Source organism: Staurois parvus, unplaced genomic scaffold, assembly GCF_062004578.1.
Source record: "Staurois parvus isolate SC_StPar_1 unplaced genomic scaffold, SC_StPar_1.0 ptg000786l, whole genome shotgun sequence".
Taxonomy (NCBI): domain Eukaryota; kingdom Metazoa; phylum Chordata; class Amphibia; order Anura; family Ranidae; genus Staurois; species Staurois parvus.
Window position 1 is genome coordinate 120,618 of NW_028318582.1, and position 21,718 is coordinate 142,335.

General features: G+C 43.4%; 1 protein-coding gene across 10 annotated transcripts in view; it reads left to right on the forward strand.

The window, feature by feature from the left end:
* Nucleotides 1-21,718, forward strand: part of DOCK7 (dedicator of cytokinesis 7) — a 278,665-nt gene that overhangs the window by 118,889 nt on the left and 138,058 nt on the right. For all 10 annotated transcript variants that reach the window (XM_089654661.1, XM_089654662.1, XM_089654663.1 and 7 more), the window contains exons 12-16: nucleotides 6,590-6,707; nucleotides 8,767-8,837; nucleotides 10,550-10,688; nucleotides 10,785-10,886; nucleotides 13,343-13,429. In XM_089654661.1, coding sequence (XP_089510787.1) covers nucleotides 6,590-6,707; nucleotides 8,767-8,837; nucleotides 10,550-10,688; nucleotides 10,785-10,886; nucleotides 13,343-13,429 — 517 coding nt within the window. The remainder of the gene's footprint in view (nucleotides 1-6,589; nucleotides 6,708-8,766; nucleotides 8,838-10,549; nucleotides 10,689-10,784; nucleotides 10,887-13,342; nucleotides 13,430-21,718) is intronic.

The window sequence follows — 21,718 nt, forward strand, 5'->3', positions numbered from 1 at the left end:
ACTAAATATGTAACGTGTAGAATACTACCAAAGGTGAACTTATCCTTTAAAGTTTGGTCAGGTATTTAGGCCCTGCCCTGTCCTTTTCTCAGGAAAAAGAATCTGCAGACCACTCTGTAAATGTGTACGTGTACCTCTACCAGGCGTACACGTTTATATCATCCTATAATGGGAAAAAAAAGAGCCTTTCAGTTAAAATGTTACTAAACCCGCAGCAGTACAATCAGTCTGTAGATGCAGTAAAGCGTGCTTGTTATACTCACTGTGGGACCTAAGGGGTAATCCGCTGCATTATGTAAAAACGCTGTCCACCCCCCACCATCACCACCACCCCCCACCACCACCAATAACACCACCACCTCTGCCACCACCACCACCAACCCAGCATTACCACCCACACCGCCATCGCCAACCCCACTACCACCACCATCCCCACCGCCACCAACCCACCACTACCACCGCCATTGCCACCACCACCCCCATCGCCATTGCCACCACCACCACCGCCGCCATTGGAGCACTCTGCACCCTTTAATTCAAATTAAATTCAAGTTAAATGAATGTATCAATATTGTTAAATGATAATACATATTGGGCATGTATGAGGGAATTTTGTTTTATTAAAAAAAGTGAAGGTGAAAGGGAACTGAAGGGTCTTTTTTGTTGCTGTTTTTGTTCACTTGCATTCTGTAGATAAAACTAAACATTGCATAGAAAGCTGCAAAACAACTATTTCCTGATGCGATATCCAAGGACAGCCTTGATTGAGGTTAGCATTCAGACATGATGTCCCAATATACGGTGTAAACAGTTTGGAAGAACCTTCAGCCACAGTTTACACTGGTGCGGCTCTAATGTCGCGCTGCTTTAAACGCGATTTGAAAGCTGCGTATCAGTGCGATTTTTCCCTGCCGATTTTATCGCGGCTTGTGACTTCATAGAACTGAAGTCTATCCAAGTTGCAATGAATCGATAAAAAGTAGCGCACAAACCTTTTTCATAATCGCTGCAAGACAAACTTTTTTTATTGCCGGTAATGGGGTGCGACTCGTCGTGCGATTTGTCAAATCGCATGCGGAGTCTCACCAGTGTGAACCGGGGTTTACTCGCACAGATCCTGTTGCTGTTCAGAGTAATGTTTTATAGATTATAAATAAAGGATAAAAACAAAGTGCGCCTGTCTATCTCCAGTACATTGGTATGTGGTGTCAAAAACCCGGTACAGTACATGTAGCTGGAAAACGTTCAGCGTTGAAAACACGCATACATTTCACACTGAGATTTCCCTTTCAGTTGGATGGAATAACTGGCATCCCAACGGCCAATTAAAAGTGCACATGACAGGCTGACAACACTTCTGCTAGGTGAAAGGTAGTGGCTTAGCGTTGTCACCCTTCAAAAGTAAGTGCGTGCTGCTGTTGGCAGTATTTCCAAGTAAGACGCTTTGCAGCTGATTCACGGAAAATGATTTGCTTAAAGTGTTACTAAACCCACAACAGTACAATCAGTCTGTAGATGCAGTAAAGCATGCTTGTTATACTCACTGTGGAACCTAAGGGGTTAATCCTCCACATTATGTAAAAAGGCTGTTTGCTCCTGTCTTCTCTGATCCTCCCCTTCTTTTACTGTCCCGAATCCATCTACTGATAGTGGGTGGGGGGGGGGGGGGGGTGCATGTGATCAGCACAGGGCCAATTAGCTCTGTCCAGACAGAGGGTCAGGGGTTATGTAGCCTCATAGGACAATCAGGGGAGAATGAAAACTCCTTCTACCAGCTTTACCCAGTGCTCTGCTGGACACTGATAGAAGTCACAAGACTGCTCTAAATGCTGATTAGAAAAGGTGTTTAACAGTTTATATATACTAAAATAATTGCATTTCCATGTTGTGTGTACTGTGGGAGATCGGATATAGTGAATGCAGGGTCCGGGGACACCAGATATATTGAATGCAGGGTCCGGGGGCACCAGATATAGTGAATACAGGGTCAGGGGAGAGCAGATATAGTGAATGCAGGATCTGGGGCACCAGATAGAGAATGCAGGGTCTTTAGTAACACATTAAGAAAACTGTACACAGTAAGGCCCCTTTTATATGGGCATTGTCCCTGCAACAAAACCAGGTAGTTGAGATTTGTTTTTAACACCACCTGTCAAAACCTAGTAAACCCCGGACCCTGCATTCACTATATCTGGTCTCCCCGGACCCTGCATTCACTATATCTGGTCTCCCCGGACCCTGCATTCACTATATCCGGTCTCTCCGGACCCTGCATTCACTATATCTGGTCTCCCCAGACCCTGCATTCACTATATCTGGTCTCCCCGGACCCTGCATTCACTATATCTGGTCTCCCCGGACCCTGCATTCACTATATCTGGTCTCCCCGGATCCTGCATTCACTATATCCGGTCTCCCCAGACCCTGCATTCACTATATCCGGTCTCCCCGGACCCTGCATTTACTATATCCGGTCTCCCCGGACCCTGCATTTACTATATCCGGTCTCCACGGACCCTGCATGCACTATATCCAGTCTCCCCGGACCCTGCATTCACTATATCTGGTCTCCCCAGACCCTGCATTCACTATATCTGGTCTCCCCAGACCCTGCATTCACTATATCTGGTCTCCCCAGACCCTGCATTCACTATATCCGGTCTCCCCGGACCCTGCATTCACTATATCCGGTCTCCCCGGACCCTGCATTCACTATATCCGGTCTCCCAGGACCTTGAATTCACTATATCCGGTCTCCAACAGTACACAGAACATGGAAATGCAATTATTTTAGTAAATATAAACTCCTAAATACCTTTTCTCATCAGCAGTATATAGCAGTCTTGTCACTTCAGCAGAGCACTGGTTAAAGCTTGGAGGAGGAGTTTTCTTTCTGCTCTAGGAGGATGCAGAAACCCCGATCCTATGTCTGGACAGCGATGATTGGCCCTATAATGATCACATGCACTCTCCCAAGAAAAAAAAAAACCTCTTTAGCAATACGCACCAAACTGAGCATGTACAGTTGCAAAAAAAAGTATGTGAACCCCTTGGGATTACGTAGAGTTTTGCATGAATTGGGCATAAAATGTGCTCTGAACGTCATCTAAGCCACAACAAAAGAAGAACACAGTCTGCTGAACATAATACTACACAAACGTTAGATGTTGCCATGGTTTAATTGCACATAACATGTAAACATTCACAGTGCAGGGAGGAAAAAGTATGTGAGGCCCTAGCTTAATGACTGTAACTGTGGCTAGGGGTTCAGTCTGTCTTATCAGCATAGACATTTGAACAAGAGGAGGGGCAGAGAAAACAGGACCAAATGGCCTTTTTACACAATGCGGAGGCTTAACCCCTTAGGTTCCGCAGTGAGTATACTGCATATACAGACTGATTTTACTGTTAGTTACACTTTAAAGAAGATCTATCATTCTTTTTTATTTTGTGGTTCTGTAACCTATTGGACAAAGTACATGTAGTACTTTTTCCTATGTTTCTATGTGCTTTTCTACCCTTAAAGAGAAGTATGGGTTTCTCACCTAGGTGGATGGAGCATTGATCCAAAGCTGCATCTGTCCCCCGTGGCCACTACAATGAGAATTGAGCGATCAAACACCGGTGATCGCTCAGTTTTCGCCTCCGAGCAGAGAGCAGTGAGTGTTAGTCTCTAGCTCTCTGCTCAGGCTCGCCAGCACTCACTAGAGAAAGGGGTGGGGGTGGCTCAGTCTCCCAGTGGCTCACTGAGAGGCTGAACCAGCTGTCGGTCCAGGCTGCTGGGTGGACCCTGACTTTAACGACGGGGTCGATCCAGCACCTGCACCAGCTGAGTGACGCCAGCCGACAGCGGGCTTTAGCCTGCAAACTGGTCACTGGAGTGCAGAAACAACTGTACTCCTGTGATCCATAGAAGTAGGGCCGAAAAACTTTGACCAGACTTCTTCTTTAGTTATGAGTACCAACAGCTAGGAAGGAGACGGTTGATTCATAGCTGCTGCTTGTCTCGGCTGTGAGCACTTTCTATAGACAAGCAACTGCAAGAGCAAGGCAGAGGGAGGGCGGCATATCAGCTTCTGCATTCCTCTTGCCTTTGCTTGTTTCTGAATAGTGATCACAAGCTGCTTTTACGAATCGGCCGCCTCCTTCCTAGCTGTTAATGGATCAGTCTTGGCTGGAGGGGCGGGGGGCAGGTCGGCACTCACAGCTAATGTTAGAAAGCAGCTTGTAAGCGATTTCCCGAGACAAGCATTGGTGAGAGGAATGCAGATGGCACATCACCTCCCTCTGCATTGCTTTTGCCATTGCTTGTCTCGGGAAAGTGTTCACAGTCAATAGAAGCTGCAACTATGAATCAGCCATCTCCTTCATAGCTGTTGTCAGATTGGCTGCTGCAGGAGGGGCTGGGGGACAGGTCGGCACTCACAGCGCTTTCCTGAGAGAAGCAACGGTGAGAGGAATGCAGAGATGGCACGTCACCTCCCTCTGCATTGCTTTTGCGGTCGCTTGTCTCGGGAAAGTGTTCACAGCCAATAGAAGCTGCAACTATGAATCAGCCGTCTCCTTCATAGCTGTTGTCAGATTGGCTGCGGCAGGAGGGGAGGGGGACAGGTCGGCACTCACAGCGCTTTTCCAAGACAAGCAACGGCGAGAGGAATGCAGCGATGGCATGTCGTCACCTCCCTCTGCATTTCTTTTGCGGTCGCTTGTCTCGGGAAAGTGTTCACAGCCAATAGAAGCTGCAAGTATGAATCAGCCGTCTCCTTCATAGCTGTTGTCAAATTGGCTGCGGCAGGAGGGGAGGGGGGGCAGGTCAGTCCTCACACCTAGAGTTAGAAAGCACTTAGGAACATGGGACACAGTACTACCTGTGCTTTGCCCGATGATAATGATAGCTTTTCCAAGAATATAGTTTTGTTTCCTCACTTAAAATCGATTTGTCTGCTTTTGAGAACTTTTTATAGGCAGTGGGATTTTTTGTGTCCTTCAGTAACTCTGTGATCATGACACATTGCACATACAGGATTTCTCGGATTTTTTTTTTCCTGACTTTTGCTGACATCATGGGCTCGAACCTTTCCCCTTTTGCACTGAAGGAAGTGACTCATTGGGGGTGTTATAGTTATACCTCTTCTGCGTCCTTTATTCTCTTTTTTCTCCTCTACTCTATGCCTCCGTAGATAGTAGAGGCCGGCAGCGCCACCTAGTGCTATGTGCTCTGTGTGCAGCTTGGCTTAAATGAGGCACATTAAACTTGTGTTCTCTGGGTGACATGTGGCCCCTTTATTCTTTTTATTTTTGTGGCCGTCTGCCATTTAAATCATTTAAAATGAATGAGGTCTCAACTGTGTTTCAGTGGCTAAAAGATGGATTTCCTTTTGTAATTTTACAGTCAGCCACTTCATAAAATGGGAGACATATTGTGGTTCTAGGTAGATGTATTCTAGTCCCAGAGTACTGTTTCCTTTTTAAGCTGAAGCTTATTCTCCTTTTATGTTGTCTTCCCTGGTTCTTGCATTCCACTGTCATTGACATTCTAAGAAAATTTTGAAGTCCCTCCGTATTCATGACATAATTTTAGATCCGGTGACCTCACCACTTGGTCTCTGCATCTATGCAAAGCAGGCAGATCATGGATTGTGGGAGGGGATGGCTAGGTGCTGTACCTAGCTTCCTATGTCATCAGTAATCCTCTTTCTGAGCATTAAATAAAAGAATACATCCCCAGAATCCCTTTAGATATGCATGCTTACTGGGTGCTGCAGGCTTTAGCTGTGCAATCTGCTGATCAGCTGCTTGATTACAAATCAAGCAACTGATCAGCAGATTACAAATCAAGCAACTGATTGTGCAGCTAAAATCTGGAGCACCCAGTGGCCAGCAGGGTGCTGTTTATAGCTTTGTGAAAACATCACAGCCGCCAGCCTTTAATACTCCTCTCAAGAGCCCTCAGCCCTGATGCAAACAGTGGGATGACACTTGAGAGGAGTTATGCAAATATCCAAATGCCTGAATGGGTAGGTGTCAGTCTAGAGAAGCAAACCTTCCTAGGCAGGCTTTATTTGCATGCCGAACGCTGAAATGTGGCTCCTCCTTGGATAAAAGAACTGAAATCCAGAAAATAAAAGAGATGGGCCAGGGACAGTCCAGCTAGTAAATGAAACGGCTCTGTCTGACTTGCTGCAGCTTCTAATGCACATTGTGAGAAGCTCACAGTGTGCACTGACATCAGAGTTAGCCGTTGTACTCCAGGAGAGGATCCGGTAGAACTGTGCCAGACTGCAGGAAAGGCTGGAGTTCTGCTTTAATGTCTGACATGCCTGGTTTAAAGTGTAGAGCCAGCTAGCTTCTTTTTTCTTTTTAAAGAGTAGTGAAGGGATTAGAACCCCTGACAGGTGTTTACTTTTATTTAAGGCCTAAATTAACAGGCAGATACAACAGTGTGTTCTGTGGTCAGACACTGTTTTGACTTGTATAAGTAGGGAACTGTAAAATCAGTGCCATATTGTCCCTGGAAATCATTGTTTGGTGGTTGAATGGTTACTTGTAGTGTTCTCATCCTGTTCATTCTGTCTTATTCCCCCTGTAGAAACCTCCTGTATGTCTACCCTCAAAGCCTTAATTTTGCCAATCGCCAAGGATCTGCAAGGAACATAACGGTGAAGGTTCAGTTCATGAGTGGGGAAGACCCAGGCAACGCCATGCCGGTAAGGAAACTGGTTTCTAAATATGACAATCAGCCCCTCTTCCCTCCTACAAAGCACTTTGCAGGCTGGGGGAATAGCAGGGTATGACTTGTCCTCTGAGCTATTGGCTGCTCATACTGAAATTTGTAGTTCTTCAACAACTTGAGAGCCCTGGGTTATCTCTACCCACTGATTTTAAGTGTACTTTTTGAAAACATTCCTTGCCCTTCCTTCTTTCCCAGCCCACTAAACCAAAATAAGCTAGAAATCCCGCTTTCAGCTGCTTACTTATCTAGAAATGAAAGTGGTGGCCTCATCCCCTTTTCAGGTCCTCCAGATGAAAATTTTCTTCAACCCTCGCAGTGAGCACCCATAGACTGGAATGTGGTCTTTTTCGAGAGTCTAAGGGTACAGCCGATGCTGAAGGAGCTTAGGGTAGAAGGGAGTCTAAGGGTACAGCCGATGCTGAAGGAGCTTAGGGTAGAAGGGAGTTTAAGGGTACAGGCGTTGCTTAAGGAGCTTAGGGTAGAAGGGAGTCTAAGGGTACAACCGATGCTGAAGTTGCTTAGGGTAGAAGGGAGTCTAAGGGTACAGCCGATGATTAAGGAGCTTAGGGTAGAAGGAAGTCTAAGGGTACAGGCGTTGCTTAAGGAGCTTACTGTAGAAGGGAGTCTAAGGGCACAGCCGATGTTGAAGGAGCTTAGGCTAGAAGGGAGTCTAAGGGAACAGCCGAAGCTGAAGTTGCTTAGGGTAGAAGGGAGTCTAAGGGTACAGCCGATGCTGAAGGAGCTTAGGGTAGAAGGGAGTCTAAGGGTACAGCCGATGATTAAGGAGCTTAGGGTAGAAGGGAGTCTAAGGGTACAGCCGATGATTAAGGAGCTTAGGGTAGAAGGGAGTCTAAGGGTACAGCCGATGATTAAGGAGCTTAGGGTAGAAGGGAGTCTAAGGGTACAGACGAAGCTGAAGTTGCTTAGGGTAGAAGGGAGTCTAAGGGTACAGCCGATGTTGAAGGAGCTTAGGGTAGAAGGGAGTCTAAGGGTACAGGCAATGCTGAAGGAGCTTACTGTAGAAGGTAGTCTAAGGGTACAGCCGATGCTGAAGGAGCTTAGGGTAGAAGGGAGTCTTAAGGATACAGCCGATGCTGAAGGAGCTTAGGGTAGAAGGGAGTCTCAGGGTACAGCCAATGCCAAAGGAGCTTAGGTTAAAACTAATCCACACTTTACTAATCGTGAGTAGGTTCCCCTAGTGGCTGCTAAGGGTTCCTTCAGCTTTGGCTTGTTGACCTATTTGATGGTGCCTTAATAGTTCTAAGGCCAGTGCCACTTGGCAGTCAGTGGGAGAGTGACATTCTGGCTGCACCTTTAAGGGGGGGTGCATTCCTCACAATGACCACCAATAAAGTGGTTTTAGTAGGGGTTCCCCGAAAATGATTTCAAAGGGTAAAAAAGCTGAGAAAGGCTGCTCAATGCAAGGTGAAGATAGACAAACATCTATTCTCTATGTTTGGTGTAGGAACAGCCATCCCAGTATGAGAAACTGAAACTGAGATCTAGACCGTTCCGACACCAGAAACTACGGCTATGTTTTGAATAGAGTTGTTTTTTAAAGTATATGTAAACGCTCACCTTGTAAAACAACCCATTCAGTTTAAAACCGAAATAACAGGCAAAACATTTGTGTATAGATGTAAAAAAAAATGTATAAAGTTCCCCCTTTTTTTTTAGGTGATCACATTCCCTCTGTTCTCAGCTGCATAAGAAATAAGGAGAGCTGGGAGAGGAGAAACAGCAGAATACTAGTCTTCCCAGTGAAAGGCTGTGTAGGGGGTGTCAACAAATGTCTGATCATTGGAGAACAGCTGGCTAAAGAACTGACCACGCTGTGCTCTCATGCCTAGTGTGGTCATTTTTTAGTAAGGCAGAGGGACTGGCAGGAATAACAGGGATTCACACAAAGGAAGCAATACAAAGAGAACAGATACTTTTTCATACAAGTACATGGTACAGCAGGCACATATCATTAATATGAAATGTTGGGTTTACATATTCTTTATTCATCGCCTTTTCTATTTAACTTTCAGGTTATCTTTGGAAAATCAAGCTGTCCAGAATTTTCAAAAGAAGCCTACACAGCCGTCGTCTACCACAATAGGTGACTTTCCTATTTGCAATTTAAGCTCCAGTTTACGTTATATGGCCAAACGTTTGTGGGCACCTGACCCTCACACTTATAGGAGTTTCTTGGACATTGCATTCAAAACCATGGGCATTAATGTGGAGTTGCTGTCTTCCCACCCTTCCCTGCTGGTGGCTACAACATCTTCCACTCTTCAGGGATGGCTTTCCACAACATTTTGGACTGTCTGTTCTCATTTTGAGGTCGGGTACTGATGTTCGATAGACCTGGCCTACCACCGGTGCTCCAATCCATCCCAAAGACGTTCTGTAGGGTTGAGGTTTGGACTGTCTTGAAGTCCTCCACGCTAAACTCATCCAACTTTGTTTCTCTTTCAAGCTGACTTTGTTCACACCGGCATAGTTCATAAATATACACTCACCAGACAGTTTATTAGGTCCACCTTGCTAGTACCGGGTTGGACCTTCTTTTTACTTCAGAACTGCCTTCACTCTTCATGGCATAGATTCCACAAAGTGTTGGAAACATTCCTAAGAGATTTTGGTCCATATTGACATGAGTTACTGTTGTCTTTCTATCATCTCGAACCAGTCTGCCCATTCTCCTCTGACATCAACAGGGCATTTTTCTCCACACAACTGCCGCTCACGGGATATTTTCTTTTTTTGGACCATTCTCTGTAAACCCTAGAGGTGGTTGTGCGTGAAAATCCCAGTAGATCCTCAGTTTTTGAAATACTCCAGTCTGTCTAGCACCAACAACCATGCCATGTTGAATGTCACTTAAATCTCCTTTCTTCCCCATTCTGATACTCGGTTTGAACTTCCGTTAGTTGTCTTTGTGACGATCGCGGCGTCACACCCACCAGCCCTTCTCACCAACTCGTGACCGAAGGACTAGCCAATCTAAAACCGCGCTGTCACGTGCGTAACAATGCCACGCTCAGCTGCACCCTGTACAAAGATTTTCCAGCTAATGGACCACAATCTATGTACCTGCAGCCTGAGAGCGATTGTTACTGGGTCAGGTTAGTTACGCAATTAACCCTTCACACTGCCACCACCGCCTTTTTGTAGAGAAAAGGAGGAAACTCGCCAATATTAGCAATAACACTATGATGTTTGAATTATCATCTGTATACCACTTTCACCGCAGGCAGAGGTATATAGAGGTTTAAAAACACACAGTAGCGCTCTTCAGAGACAGAGATTCTTAGTTTGCATTAAAGAGCTTTAGAAACAGTTCAACACTTTTCAGAAAATAAGATTTATTACTAAAAAGGTCAAAAGGGTGCAATAAAAATATTTACAGAAAAATACGTAGCCAATATATATATATATATATATATATATATATATATATATATATATATATATAAATACAGAGAGCAATAACACAGCGCAAAGAGATAACAGAAAGAAGTTTAGAGAAGCTCTCCAGCTGGGCCTGATGCCTTTTGAACTCAGCATACACACAGACCACATTGCTCAGGGAGGGGGGGTGGGAGGGAGAGAGAGCATGATACAAGATGGAGGCCCCTGAGCAAGATGGATGACCACGTCCATCTCTGTACATACGCTTACTACAGTCTTCACCACATCTAGATGCCTAAAAGCATTGAGTTGCTGCCATGTGATTGGCTGATTAGCAATTTGTGTTACCAAGCAATTGAACAGGCGTACCTAGCAAAGTGTCCGGTGAGTGTAAATATATTCTGTTTGTTGCAGGTCTCCAGATTTCCATGAAGAAATAAAGATCAAATTGCCAGCCATGTTGACAGACCATCACCATCTACTATTTACCTTCTACCATGTCAGCTGCCAACAGAAACAGAACACACCACTGGAAACCCCAGTGGGTTACACGGTATGACTGCTTTTCTTGGAGAATAGTTATGGGTTTGAACTTCTCTGCATTCCTCGCTTCTAGATGGAATGTTCACTTCTTTCTTGTCTTTCTCAGTGGATTCCGATGCTCCAGAACGGACGCCTAAAGACTGGACAGTTCTGTCTCCCTGTCTCTTTAGAGAAACCACCCCAGGCTTATTCTGTGCTCTCCCCTGAGGTCAGTGTTTGTAGGAGGTTCATGTATATATGTTTGATGTCAGTTCCTAGTACAGGCAGAGATGACCATGTTGCATGATGATGTCGTGGTTTTATATTTTCGGTGTAGTTTTGTTATATATGTATATTTCTTTATAGTATTATTCACATATTACAGTCATTTATATAGCTTTGCCAAATTGTTCAGTGCTATGCATGCTGTACATTGACATCAGTCCTTGCCCTGAAGGAGCTTACAATCTACCGTTGTTTTCGCTCCATAAGACGCGCCTAGGTTTTAGAGGAGGAGAACAAGAATTAAAATATTCTGAACCAATGGACTGCAGACATAGTACAGGAGATGACCAGAGACTGTGGATGTACTACAGGAGATGACCAAAGACTGCGGACATACTACCGGAGATGACCAGAGACTGCGGACACAGTACAGGAGATGACCAAAGACTGCGGACATAGTACTGGAGATGACCAGAGACTGCGGACACAGTACAGGAGATGACCAGAGACTGCGGACATACTACCGGAGATGACCAGAGACTGCGGACACAGTACAGGAGATGACCAAAGACTGCGGACATAGTACTGGAGATGACCAGAGACTGCGGACACAGTACAGGAGATGACCAGAGACTGCGGACATACTACCGGAGATGACCAGAGACTGCGGACACAGTACAGAAGGTGACCAGAGATTGCGGACGCGGTACAGGAGATGACCAGAGACTGCGGACATAGTACAGGAAATGACCAGAGACTGCGGATGTACTACAGGAGATGACCAGAGACTGCGGATGTACTACAGGAGATGACCAGAGACTGCAGACACAGTACAGAAGATGACCAGAGACTGCAGACACAGTACAGGAGATGACCAGAGACTGCGGACACAGAACAGGAAATGACCAGAGACTGCAAACATAATACAGGAGATGACCAGAGACTGCGGACATAGTACAGGAGATGACCAGAGACTGCAGACATGCGGCTGTACTACAGGAGATGACCAGAGACTGCGGACATGGTACAGGAGATGACCAGGGACTGCGGACACAATACAGGAGATCACCAGAGCCTGCAGACATAGTACTGGAGATGACCAGAGACTGCAGACATAGTACAGGAGGTGACCAGAGACTGCAGACACAGTACAGGAGATGACCAGAGACTGCGGACACGGTACAGGAGGTGACCAGAGACTGCAGACACAGTACAGGAGATGACCAGAGACTGCAGACATGCGGCTGTACTTAAGGAGATGACCAGAGACTGCGGACATGGTACAGGAGATAACCAGAGACTGCGGACATAGTACAGGAGATAACCAGAGACTGCGGACACAATACAGGAGATCATCAGAGACTGCAGACATAGTACAGGAGATGACCAGAGACTGCGGACATAGTACAGGAGATGACCAGAGACTGCAGGCACAGTACAGGAGATGACCGGAGACTGCGGACATAGTACAGGAGATGACCGGAGACTGCGGACATAGTACAGGAGATGACCGGAGACTGCGGACATAGTACAGGAGATGACCGGAGACTGCGGACATAGTACAGGAGATGACCAGAGACTGCGGACATAGTACAGGAGATGACCGGAGACTGCGGACATAGTACAGGAGATGACCAGAGACTGCAGACACAATACAGGAGATGACCAGAGACTGCAGACACAATACAGGAGATGACCAGAGACTGCGGACATAATACAGGAGATGACCAGAGACTGCGGACACAGTACAGGAGATGACCAGAGACTGCGGACACAGTACAGGAGATGGCCAGAGACTGCGGACCTGTCCTTGTTGTCTCCAGTCAGTTACCGGTCAGTATTACCCACATTGAACTGCTTGAGATTTCAGCTCAGTGCACAGGACAAGGACGCTGGATTTCTGGCAGGCTCGAGCAGTATTTCTATGCCTGACAAAATTTTATTTAGCTTGAAAAAAGACAACCAGTGCACCCGCCCAGGGGCGTCCCTAGGGTTGGTGTCACCCGGTGCGGTAACACTTGGTGACACCCCCTCCGATGATCCCCGCAGAACGGATCAGATCTGTGGATTGAGCATAATGGATCGGACTCCAATCCATTATGCTCCCCAATCCACAGATCTGATCCGTTCTGCGGGGTTCGTCGGCTTTCTTTACAACTTACCTTTTCGTGGAGCGTTCCGGTGTCACCCCGTGCGGTCAGTGTCACCTGGTGTGGGCCGCACCTGCCTCGGGACGTCACTGCAGCCGCCACATCTAAGGACCGGTGGACTGCAATATATTCATTTTTTTTTCTAGTTTATATATGCTTTAAAGGTTATTTATCAGCCAATCATAATTCAGCACTGCCCGCTGTGACGTTTGTTGGAAAAGGGCGTGTTTGTATGATAACAATACAATTCTGTTCCTCCTGAGCTAGAACTATTTTTAATGTGTAATATTAATCTGTTGCCTGTCCTCAGGTCCCTCTGCCTGGGATGAAGTGGGTCGATAACCACAAAGGTGTCTTCAATGTTGAAGTGGTCTCTGTGTCTTCGGTTCACACTCAGGTATGTTTCAATGAACACCGATGTGTAATGGAATGTAGACTGAACTTTGTCTTTCTTGTTACCCTCAACATTTATTTCTAGGACTCCTAGAGTACTCATTAACCACTTCAAGTCCGGACACTTTCACCCCCTTCCTGTCCAGGCCAATTTTCAGCTTTCAGTGCTATCACACTTTGAATGACAATTGCGCGGTCATGCAACACTGTACCCATATGAATTTTTTAGCATTTTTTTGAGACAGATAAAACTTTATTTTGGTGGTATTTATTCACCACTGGGATTTTTATTTTTTTTGCTATATAAATGAAAATGTTCAAAAATGTTGAAAAAAAGTGTTCTTCTTACACAATTTTGCAAATAAATAATCTTTCTTCATAAATCTTGGCCAAAATGTATTCAGTTATCTTTTTAGTAAAAAAAAAAAAAATAACCCAAATTAGTTTATAACCAAAAATTCTAATTTTTCAAAAATTTCTTTTTTTACATTTTTATTTTACTTTTTTATATTATTAGTTTTTTTTTGTTTTTTTTACATACTGTCACCCTAGCAGTACAGTGTCACCATAGTGACACTGTACTACTTGTGGGGGGCGATGAAGATTTTTTTTTACACTGATTGCTTTTACACCCATAAAGGCTGTAAAAGCAATCATTTCTCCTTCTCTCTGGCTGCATTCTTGCAACCATTGAGTAATACTTTGTGAGCTGTGATTGGTCACAACTTGTCACATGGTACAAGGCTGTTGTGAATAGCCTTGTACCATGTGATCTCTGTGATCATTCACAGATTTCACACGTAGTAAGCAATGATGTCAGAAGTGACATCTTACTACTCTTCATGTGATCACTGATTGGCCAATCAGTGATCACATGATCGGGACCTCACACAGAGGTCCCGTACAACGATCGGTGTTCCACTGTGTCTGGAGGACACAGCAGGCACCGGATTGTGGTGAAACCTGGGCAGTTTCAGATAATCATCTGACAAAAAAAGGAGACTGAAAAAACTGAACAAAAAAAATCAAAGAAGAGAGTAAAGAATACACCGGAAAAGAAGAAAAAAAAAAAAAAGAGGAAGGAAAGTCAATATATCATTAAAACATTCTATTAACATTCTGCCGTCAGCTAATAATGGAATCTTCTGCTCTTCCTACCAGTCCATCCCCCACAGTTACTACCTTTTGTACCACTAGCCCCTCCCTCCTAGATTGTAAGCTCCCAGGATCAGGGCCCTCCTATCCCTCTTGTATTGAACTGTATTGTTGCTGTATTGTCTCCCTTTATATTGTAAAACGCTGAGCAAACTGTTGGTGCTACATAAATCCTGTATAATAATAATAATTAACACATACAAAATGAATATCCAAATGCTTGAAAATACATTTCAGAGCAATTCAAGCTACTTATTATGTTCTAATGTTGTGTAATCCAATATTGATCCAGTGGTATCCCCCATAACTGATTTCCATCTTATAACCTTTGAATTTTGATCATAGATACATTCAGCCTGGGATTTATTTTATATATATATATATATATATATATATATATATATATTTTATAAATATATATTTTATATATATAAATATTTATTTATTTTATATATATAAATATTTATTTATTTTATATATATATATATATATATATATATATATTTATTTATTTATTTTTTATATATTTATTTTATATATATATATTTATTTATATATATATTTATTTATATATATATATATATATATATATATATATATATATATATATTTATTTATATATATATATATATATATATATTTATTTATATATATATATTTATTTTTATTTATATATATATATATATATATATATATATATATATATATATATATATAAAAGGCTGTGCAGTGGCTCCACTTTACACGTGAGGATCAGCTCGAACAAACACTCTCTTGTTTATTTAAAGATCTGAACATGCTTGCTGGTCCTTTGCTCTAGTTTGTAACCGCGATGACCCGATCATGTACTGTAGATATAGTCTTGGCCGCAGGGCCTAAATTTAGAGTGCTGTAACATCAACTGATGCCAAAGAACTTTCAGTTGGTGTTTTAAAAGATCTGATATGTGCACAATGGTAGACGCCTACTTTTAATCACATTAACTGGATGTTATCTAATACTTGATCTTCTTTATGTAATTCTAATTATTTACTAAAGTCATATGTTTGACCTGATGAGCTTTTTTTTGTCCCCATGGAGCACAGTTGCATATAAATCTTCAGTATTGTTCGGAATAGACAGGGCTTTTTTTAGCGGGAATGTGGGGAAACGAAGTTCTGGCACCTGAAGCGGCTGAAAAAAGCTTACCGTATTTTTCGCCGTATAAGACGCACTTTTTCTTCCCCAAAACTGGGGGGGAAATGTCAGTGCGTCTTATGGGGCGAATATGGAGCGGCCGGTCCGGCATTTCCACCGCGGCCGTGTCAGAATACCGGGCCGGCCACTCAGCTCTGCAGCGGGACCTTACCTGTTCCTCTATCCAGCGGCGCGCTGTCTTCCGGCTTCTGTAGTGTGGGCACTGGGCATGACAGCCGGGTGCCAAGTGCGCATGCGCATGAAGCGGTGCTTTTTGTGAATGGTAAGGCGGTACCTGGGACACATGACAGATCCCAGAAGCCGCCGGACCAATTACAAAGCGCAAGTGCTTCTCGCTCATGCGCACTGGGCACCCGGCTGTCATGCCGAGCGCCATTACAGAAGCCGGGAAGACAGCGCGCGGCTGGATCGAGGAACAGATAAGATCAAAGAACAACTCCGCGGAAGTAAGAGCGGGTACCTGTCAAATTCAGGAACCCGCTCCCCACCTCCCCAAAGGTCAGCAGTCATCTGTACTGTCCGCAGTCTCTAGTCATCCCTGTGCTGTCCGCAGTCTCTGGTCATCCCTGTGCTGTCCGCAGTCTCTGGTCATCCCTGTGCTGTCCGCAGTCTCTGGTCATCTCCTGTACTGTGTCTGCAGTCCATTAGTTCAGAATTTTTTTTTCCTTTTTTCTGCCTCTAAAACCTAGGTGCGTCTTATGGAGCGAAAAATACAGTAGATGTGAACGTGTCCCATAGGTAACCATATTAAATGTACTGTAGTGCACTTCTGCAAAAAGCACCAAAAAACGCATAGGTGTGAACCAGGCCTTAAACAGTTTTCACCAGGACTGGTTTTCAACAGGACCCCTTTTCAGTATTGTCCCATCTGCTGTTTCAGTGACAACCATTACATTTTGTATAGAGAAAGGATGGTAGGAGATTGTTCCAGATACAAATTTAGATTTTTGCAAATAAATGTAAAAAGCCCCCACGCCAATAAAAATGACTAAATAAGCTGCCACCCTGCAGTGACCAAAAATCACCAAATACAAATAAACTCTCTATGGGGGGCGCTGTGTGATCCCACCCTTAGTGCACCAAATCAATAAGCTGATGTGCTCTGCACTAATACACCAACATCATATCTTAACCACTTCCAGTCCGGACACTTTCACCCCCTTCCTGTCCAGGCCAATTTTCAGCTTTCAGCGCTATCACACTTTGAATGACAATTACGCGGTCATGCAACACTGTACCCATATGAATTTTTTAGCATTTTTTTGAGACAGATAAAACTTTATTTTGGTGGTATTTATTCACCACTGGGATTTTTATTTTTTTTGCTATATAAATGAAAATGTTCAAAAATGTTGAAAAAAAGTGTTCTTCTTACACAATTTTGCAAATAAATAATCTTTCTTCATAAATCTTGGCCAAAATGTATTCAGTTATCTTTTTAGTAAAAAAAAATAAATAACCCAAATTAGTTTATAACCAAAAATTCTAATTTTTCAAAAATTTTTTTTTTACATTTTTATTTTACTTTTTTATATTATTAGTTTTTTTTTTCGTTTTTTTTACATACTGTCACCCTAGCAGTACAGTGTCACCATAGTGACACTGTACTACTTGTGGGGGGCGATGAAGATTTTTTTTTACACTGATTGCTTTTACACCCATAAAGGCTGTAAAAGCAATCATTTCTCCTTCTCTCTGGCTGCATTCTTGCAACCATTGAGTAATACTTTGTGAGCTGTGATTGGTCACAACTTGTCACATGGTACAAGGCTGTTGTGAATAGCCTTGTACCATGTGATCTCTGTGATCATTCACAGATTTCACACGTAGTAAGCAATGATGTCAGAAGTGACATCTTACTACTCTTCATGTGATCACTGATTGGCCAATCAGTGATCACATGATCGGGACCTCACACAGAGGTCCCGTACAACGATCGGTGTTCCACTGTGTCTGGAGGACACAGCAGGCACCGGATTGTGGTGAAACCTGGGCAGTTTCAGATAATCATCTGACAAAAAAAGGAGACTGAAAAAACTGAACAAAAAAAATCAAAGAAGAGAGTAAAGAATACACCGGAAAAGAAGAAAAAAAAAAAAAAGAGGAAGGAAAGTCAATATATCATTAAAACATTCTATTAACATTCTGCCGTCAGCTAATAATGGAATCTTCTGCTCTTCCTACCAGTCCATCCCCCACAGTTACTACCTTTTGTACCACTAGCCCCTCCCTCCTAGATTGTAAGCTCCCAGGATCAGGGCCCTCCTATCCCTCTTGTATTGAACTGTATTGTTGCTGTATTGTCTCCCTTTATATTGTAAAACGCTGAGCAAACTGTTGGTGCTACATAAATCCTGTATAATAATAATAATTAACACATACAAAATGAATATCCAAATGCTTGAAAATACATTTCAGAGCAATTCAAGCTACTTATTATGTTCTAATGTTGTGTAATCCAATATTGATCCAGTGGTATCCCCCATAACTGATTTCCATCTTATAACCTTTGAATTTTGATCATAGATACATTCAGCCTGGGATTTATTTTATATATATATATATATATATATATATATATATATTTTATAAATATATATTTTATATATATAAATATTTATTTATTTTATATATATAAATATTTATTTATTTTATATATATATATATATATATATATATATATATTTATTTATTTATTTTTTATATATTTATTTTATATATATTTATTTATATATATATTTATTTATATATATATATATATATATATATATATATATTTATTTATATATATATATATATATATATATATTTATATATATATATATATTTATTTTTATTTATATATATATATATATATATATATATATATATATATATATATATATATATATATATATAAAAGGCTGTGCAGTGGCTCCACTTTACACGTGAGGATCAGCTCGAACAAACACTCTCTTGTTTATTTAAAGATCTGAACATGCTTGCTGGTCCTTTGCTCTAGTTTGTAACCGCGATGACCCGATCATGTACTGTAGATATAGTCTTGGCCGCAGGGCCTAAATTTAGAGTGCTGTAACATCAACTGATGCCAAAGAACTTTCAGTTGGTGTTTTAAAAGATCTGATATGTGCACAATGGTAGACGCCTACTTTTAATCACATTAACTGGATGTTATCTAATACTTGATCTTCTTTATGTAATTCTAATTATTTACTAAAGTCATATGTTTGACCTGATGAGCTTTTTTTTGTCCCCATGGAGCACAGTTGCATATAAATCTTCAGTATTGTTCGGAATAGACAGGGCTTTTTTTAGCGGGAATGTGGGGAAACGAAGTTCTGGCACCTGAAGCGGCTGAAAAAAGCTTACCGTATTTTTCGCCGTATAAGACGCACTTTTTCTTCCCCAAAACTGGGGGGGAAATGTCAGTGCGTCTTATGGGGCGAATATGGAGCGGCCGGTCCGGTATTTCCACCGCGGCCGTGTCAGAATACCGGGCCGGCCACTCAGCTCTGCAGCGGGACCTTACCTGTTCCTCTATCCAGCGGCGCGCTGTCTTCCGGCTTCTGTAGTGTGGGCACTGGGCATGACAGCCGGGTGCCAAGTGCGCATGCGCATGAAGCGGTGCTTTTTGTGAATGGTAAGGCGGTACCTGGGACACATGACAGATCCCAGAAGCCGCCGGACCAATTACAAAGCGCAAGTGCTTCTCGCTCATGCGCACTGGGCACCCGGCTGTCATGCCGAGCGCCATTACAGAAGCCGGGAAGACAGCGCGCGGCTGGATCGAGGAACAGATAAGATCAAAGAACAACTCCGCGGAAGTAAGAGCGGGTACCTGTCAAATTCAGGTACCCGCTCCCCACCTCCCCAAAGGTCAGCAGTCATCTGTACTGTCCGCAGTCTCTAGTCATCCCTGTGCTGTCCGCAGTCTCTGGTCATCCCTGTGCTGTCCGCAGTCTCTGGTCATCCCTGTGCTGTCCGCAGTCTCTGGTCATCCCTGTGCTGTCCGCAGTCTCTGGTCATCCCTGTGCTGTCCGCAGTCTCTGGTCATCTCCTGTACTGTGTCCGCAGTCTCTGGTCATCCCTGTGCTGTCCGCAGTCTCTGGTCATCCCTGTGCTGTCCGCAGTCTCTGGTCATCCCTGTGCTGTCCGCAGTCTCTGGTCATCCCTGTGCTGTCCGCAGTCTCTGGTCATCTCCTGTACTGTGTCTGCAGTCTCTGGTCATCCCTGTGCTGTCCGCAGTCTCTGGTCATCCCTGTACTGTCCGCAGTCTCTGGTCATCTCCTGTACTGTGTCCGCAGTCTCTGGTCATCCCTGTGCTGTCCGCAGTCTCTGGTCATCCCTGTGCTGTCCGCAGTCTCTGGTCATCCCTGTGCTGTCCGCAGTCTCTGGTCATCTCCTGTACTGTGTCTGCAGTCTCTGGTCATCCCTGTGCTGTCCGCAGTCTCTGGTCATCCCTGTACTGTCCGCAGTCTCTGGTCATCTCCTGTACTGTGTCTGCAGTCCATTAGTTCAGAATTTTTTTTTTCCTGTTTTCTGCCTCTAAAACCTAGGTGCGTCTTATGGTCAGGTGCGTCTTATGGAGCGAAAAATACAGTAGATGTGAACGTGTCCCATAGGTAACCATATTAAATGTACTGTAGTGCACTTCTGCAAAAAGCACCAAAAAACGCATAGGTGTGAACCAGGCCTTAAACAGTTTTCACCAGGACTGGTTTTCAACAGGACCCCTTTTCAGTATTGTCCCATCTGCTGTTTCAGTGACAACCATTACATTTTGTATAGAGAAAGGATGGTAGGAGATTGTTCCAGATACAAATTTAGATTTTTGCAAATAAATGTAAAAAGCCCCCACGCCAATAAAAATGACTAAATAAGCTGCCACCCTGCAGTGACCAAAAATCACCAAATACAAATAAACTCTCTATGGGGGGCGCTGTGTGATCCCACCCTTAGTGCACCAAATCAATAAGCTGATGTGCTCTGCACTAATACACCAACATCATATCTTAACCACTTCCAGTCCGGACACTTTCACCCCCTTCCTGTCCAGGCCAATTTTCAGCTTTCAGCGCCGTCACACTTTGAATGACAATTGCGCGGTCATGTAACACTGTACCCATATGCATTTTTTAGAATTTTTTTTGAGACAGATAAAGCTTTATTTTGGTGGTATTTATTCACCGCTGGGATTTTTATTTTTTTTGCTATGTAAATGAAAAAGTCGAAAAATTTTGAAAGAAATTTTTTTTCTTATAAAATTTTGCAAATAAATAATATTTCATAATAAATCTTGGCCAAAATTTATTCCGTTATCTTTTTGGTAAAAAATAAAAATAACCCAAATTAGTTTATAACCAAAAATTATAATTTTTCAAACAATTTTTTTTACAATTTTATTTCATTTTTTGATATTTGTTTTTTTTTTTTTTTTTTTACATACTGTCACCCTAGCAGTACAGTGTCACCGTGGTGACACTGTACTACTTGTGGGGGGTGATGATTTTTTTTTTTTACACTGATTGCTTTTACACCCATACAGCCTGTAAAAGCAAAAATTTCTCCTTCTCTCTGTCTGCATTCTTGCAGCCATTGAAAACTACTGTGTGAGCTGTGAGCTTGTCACATGGTACAAGGCTGTTGTGAATAGCCTTGTACCATGTGACCTCCTTGATCACTAACAGATTTCACACGTAGTAAGCAACGTCGTCAGAAGTGACATCTTGCTTACTACTCTGCATGTGATCACTGATTGGCCAGTCAGTGATCACATGATCTGGACCTCGCACAGAGGTCCCGTCCGACGATCGGTGTTCCACTGTGTCCGGAGGACACAGCGGGCACCGGATCGCGGTGCTGCGCTCTCCCAGGAAGCGCGCACAAGCAGGGGGCGGCGAGGCCATTTATAAACGGCCACCCGACCCTGCACTGCCACCGT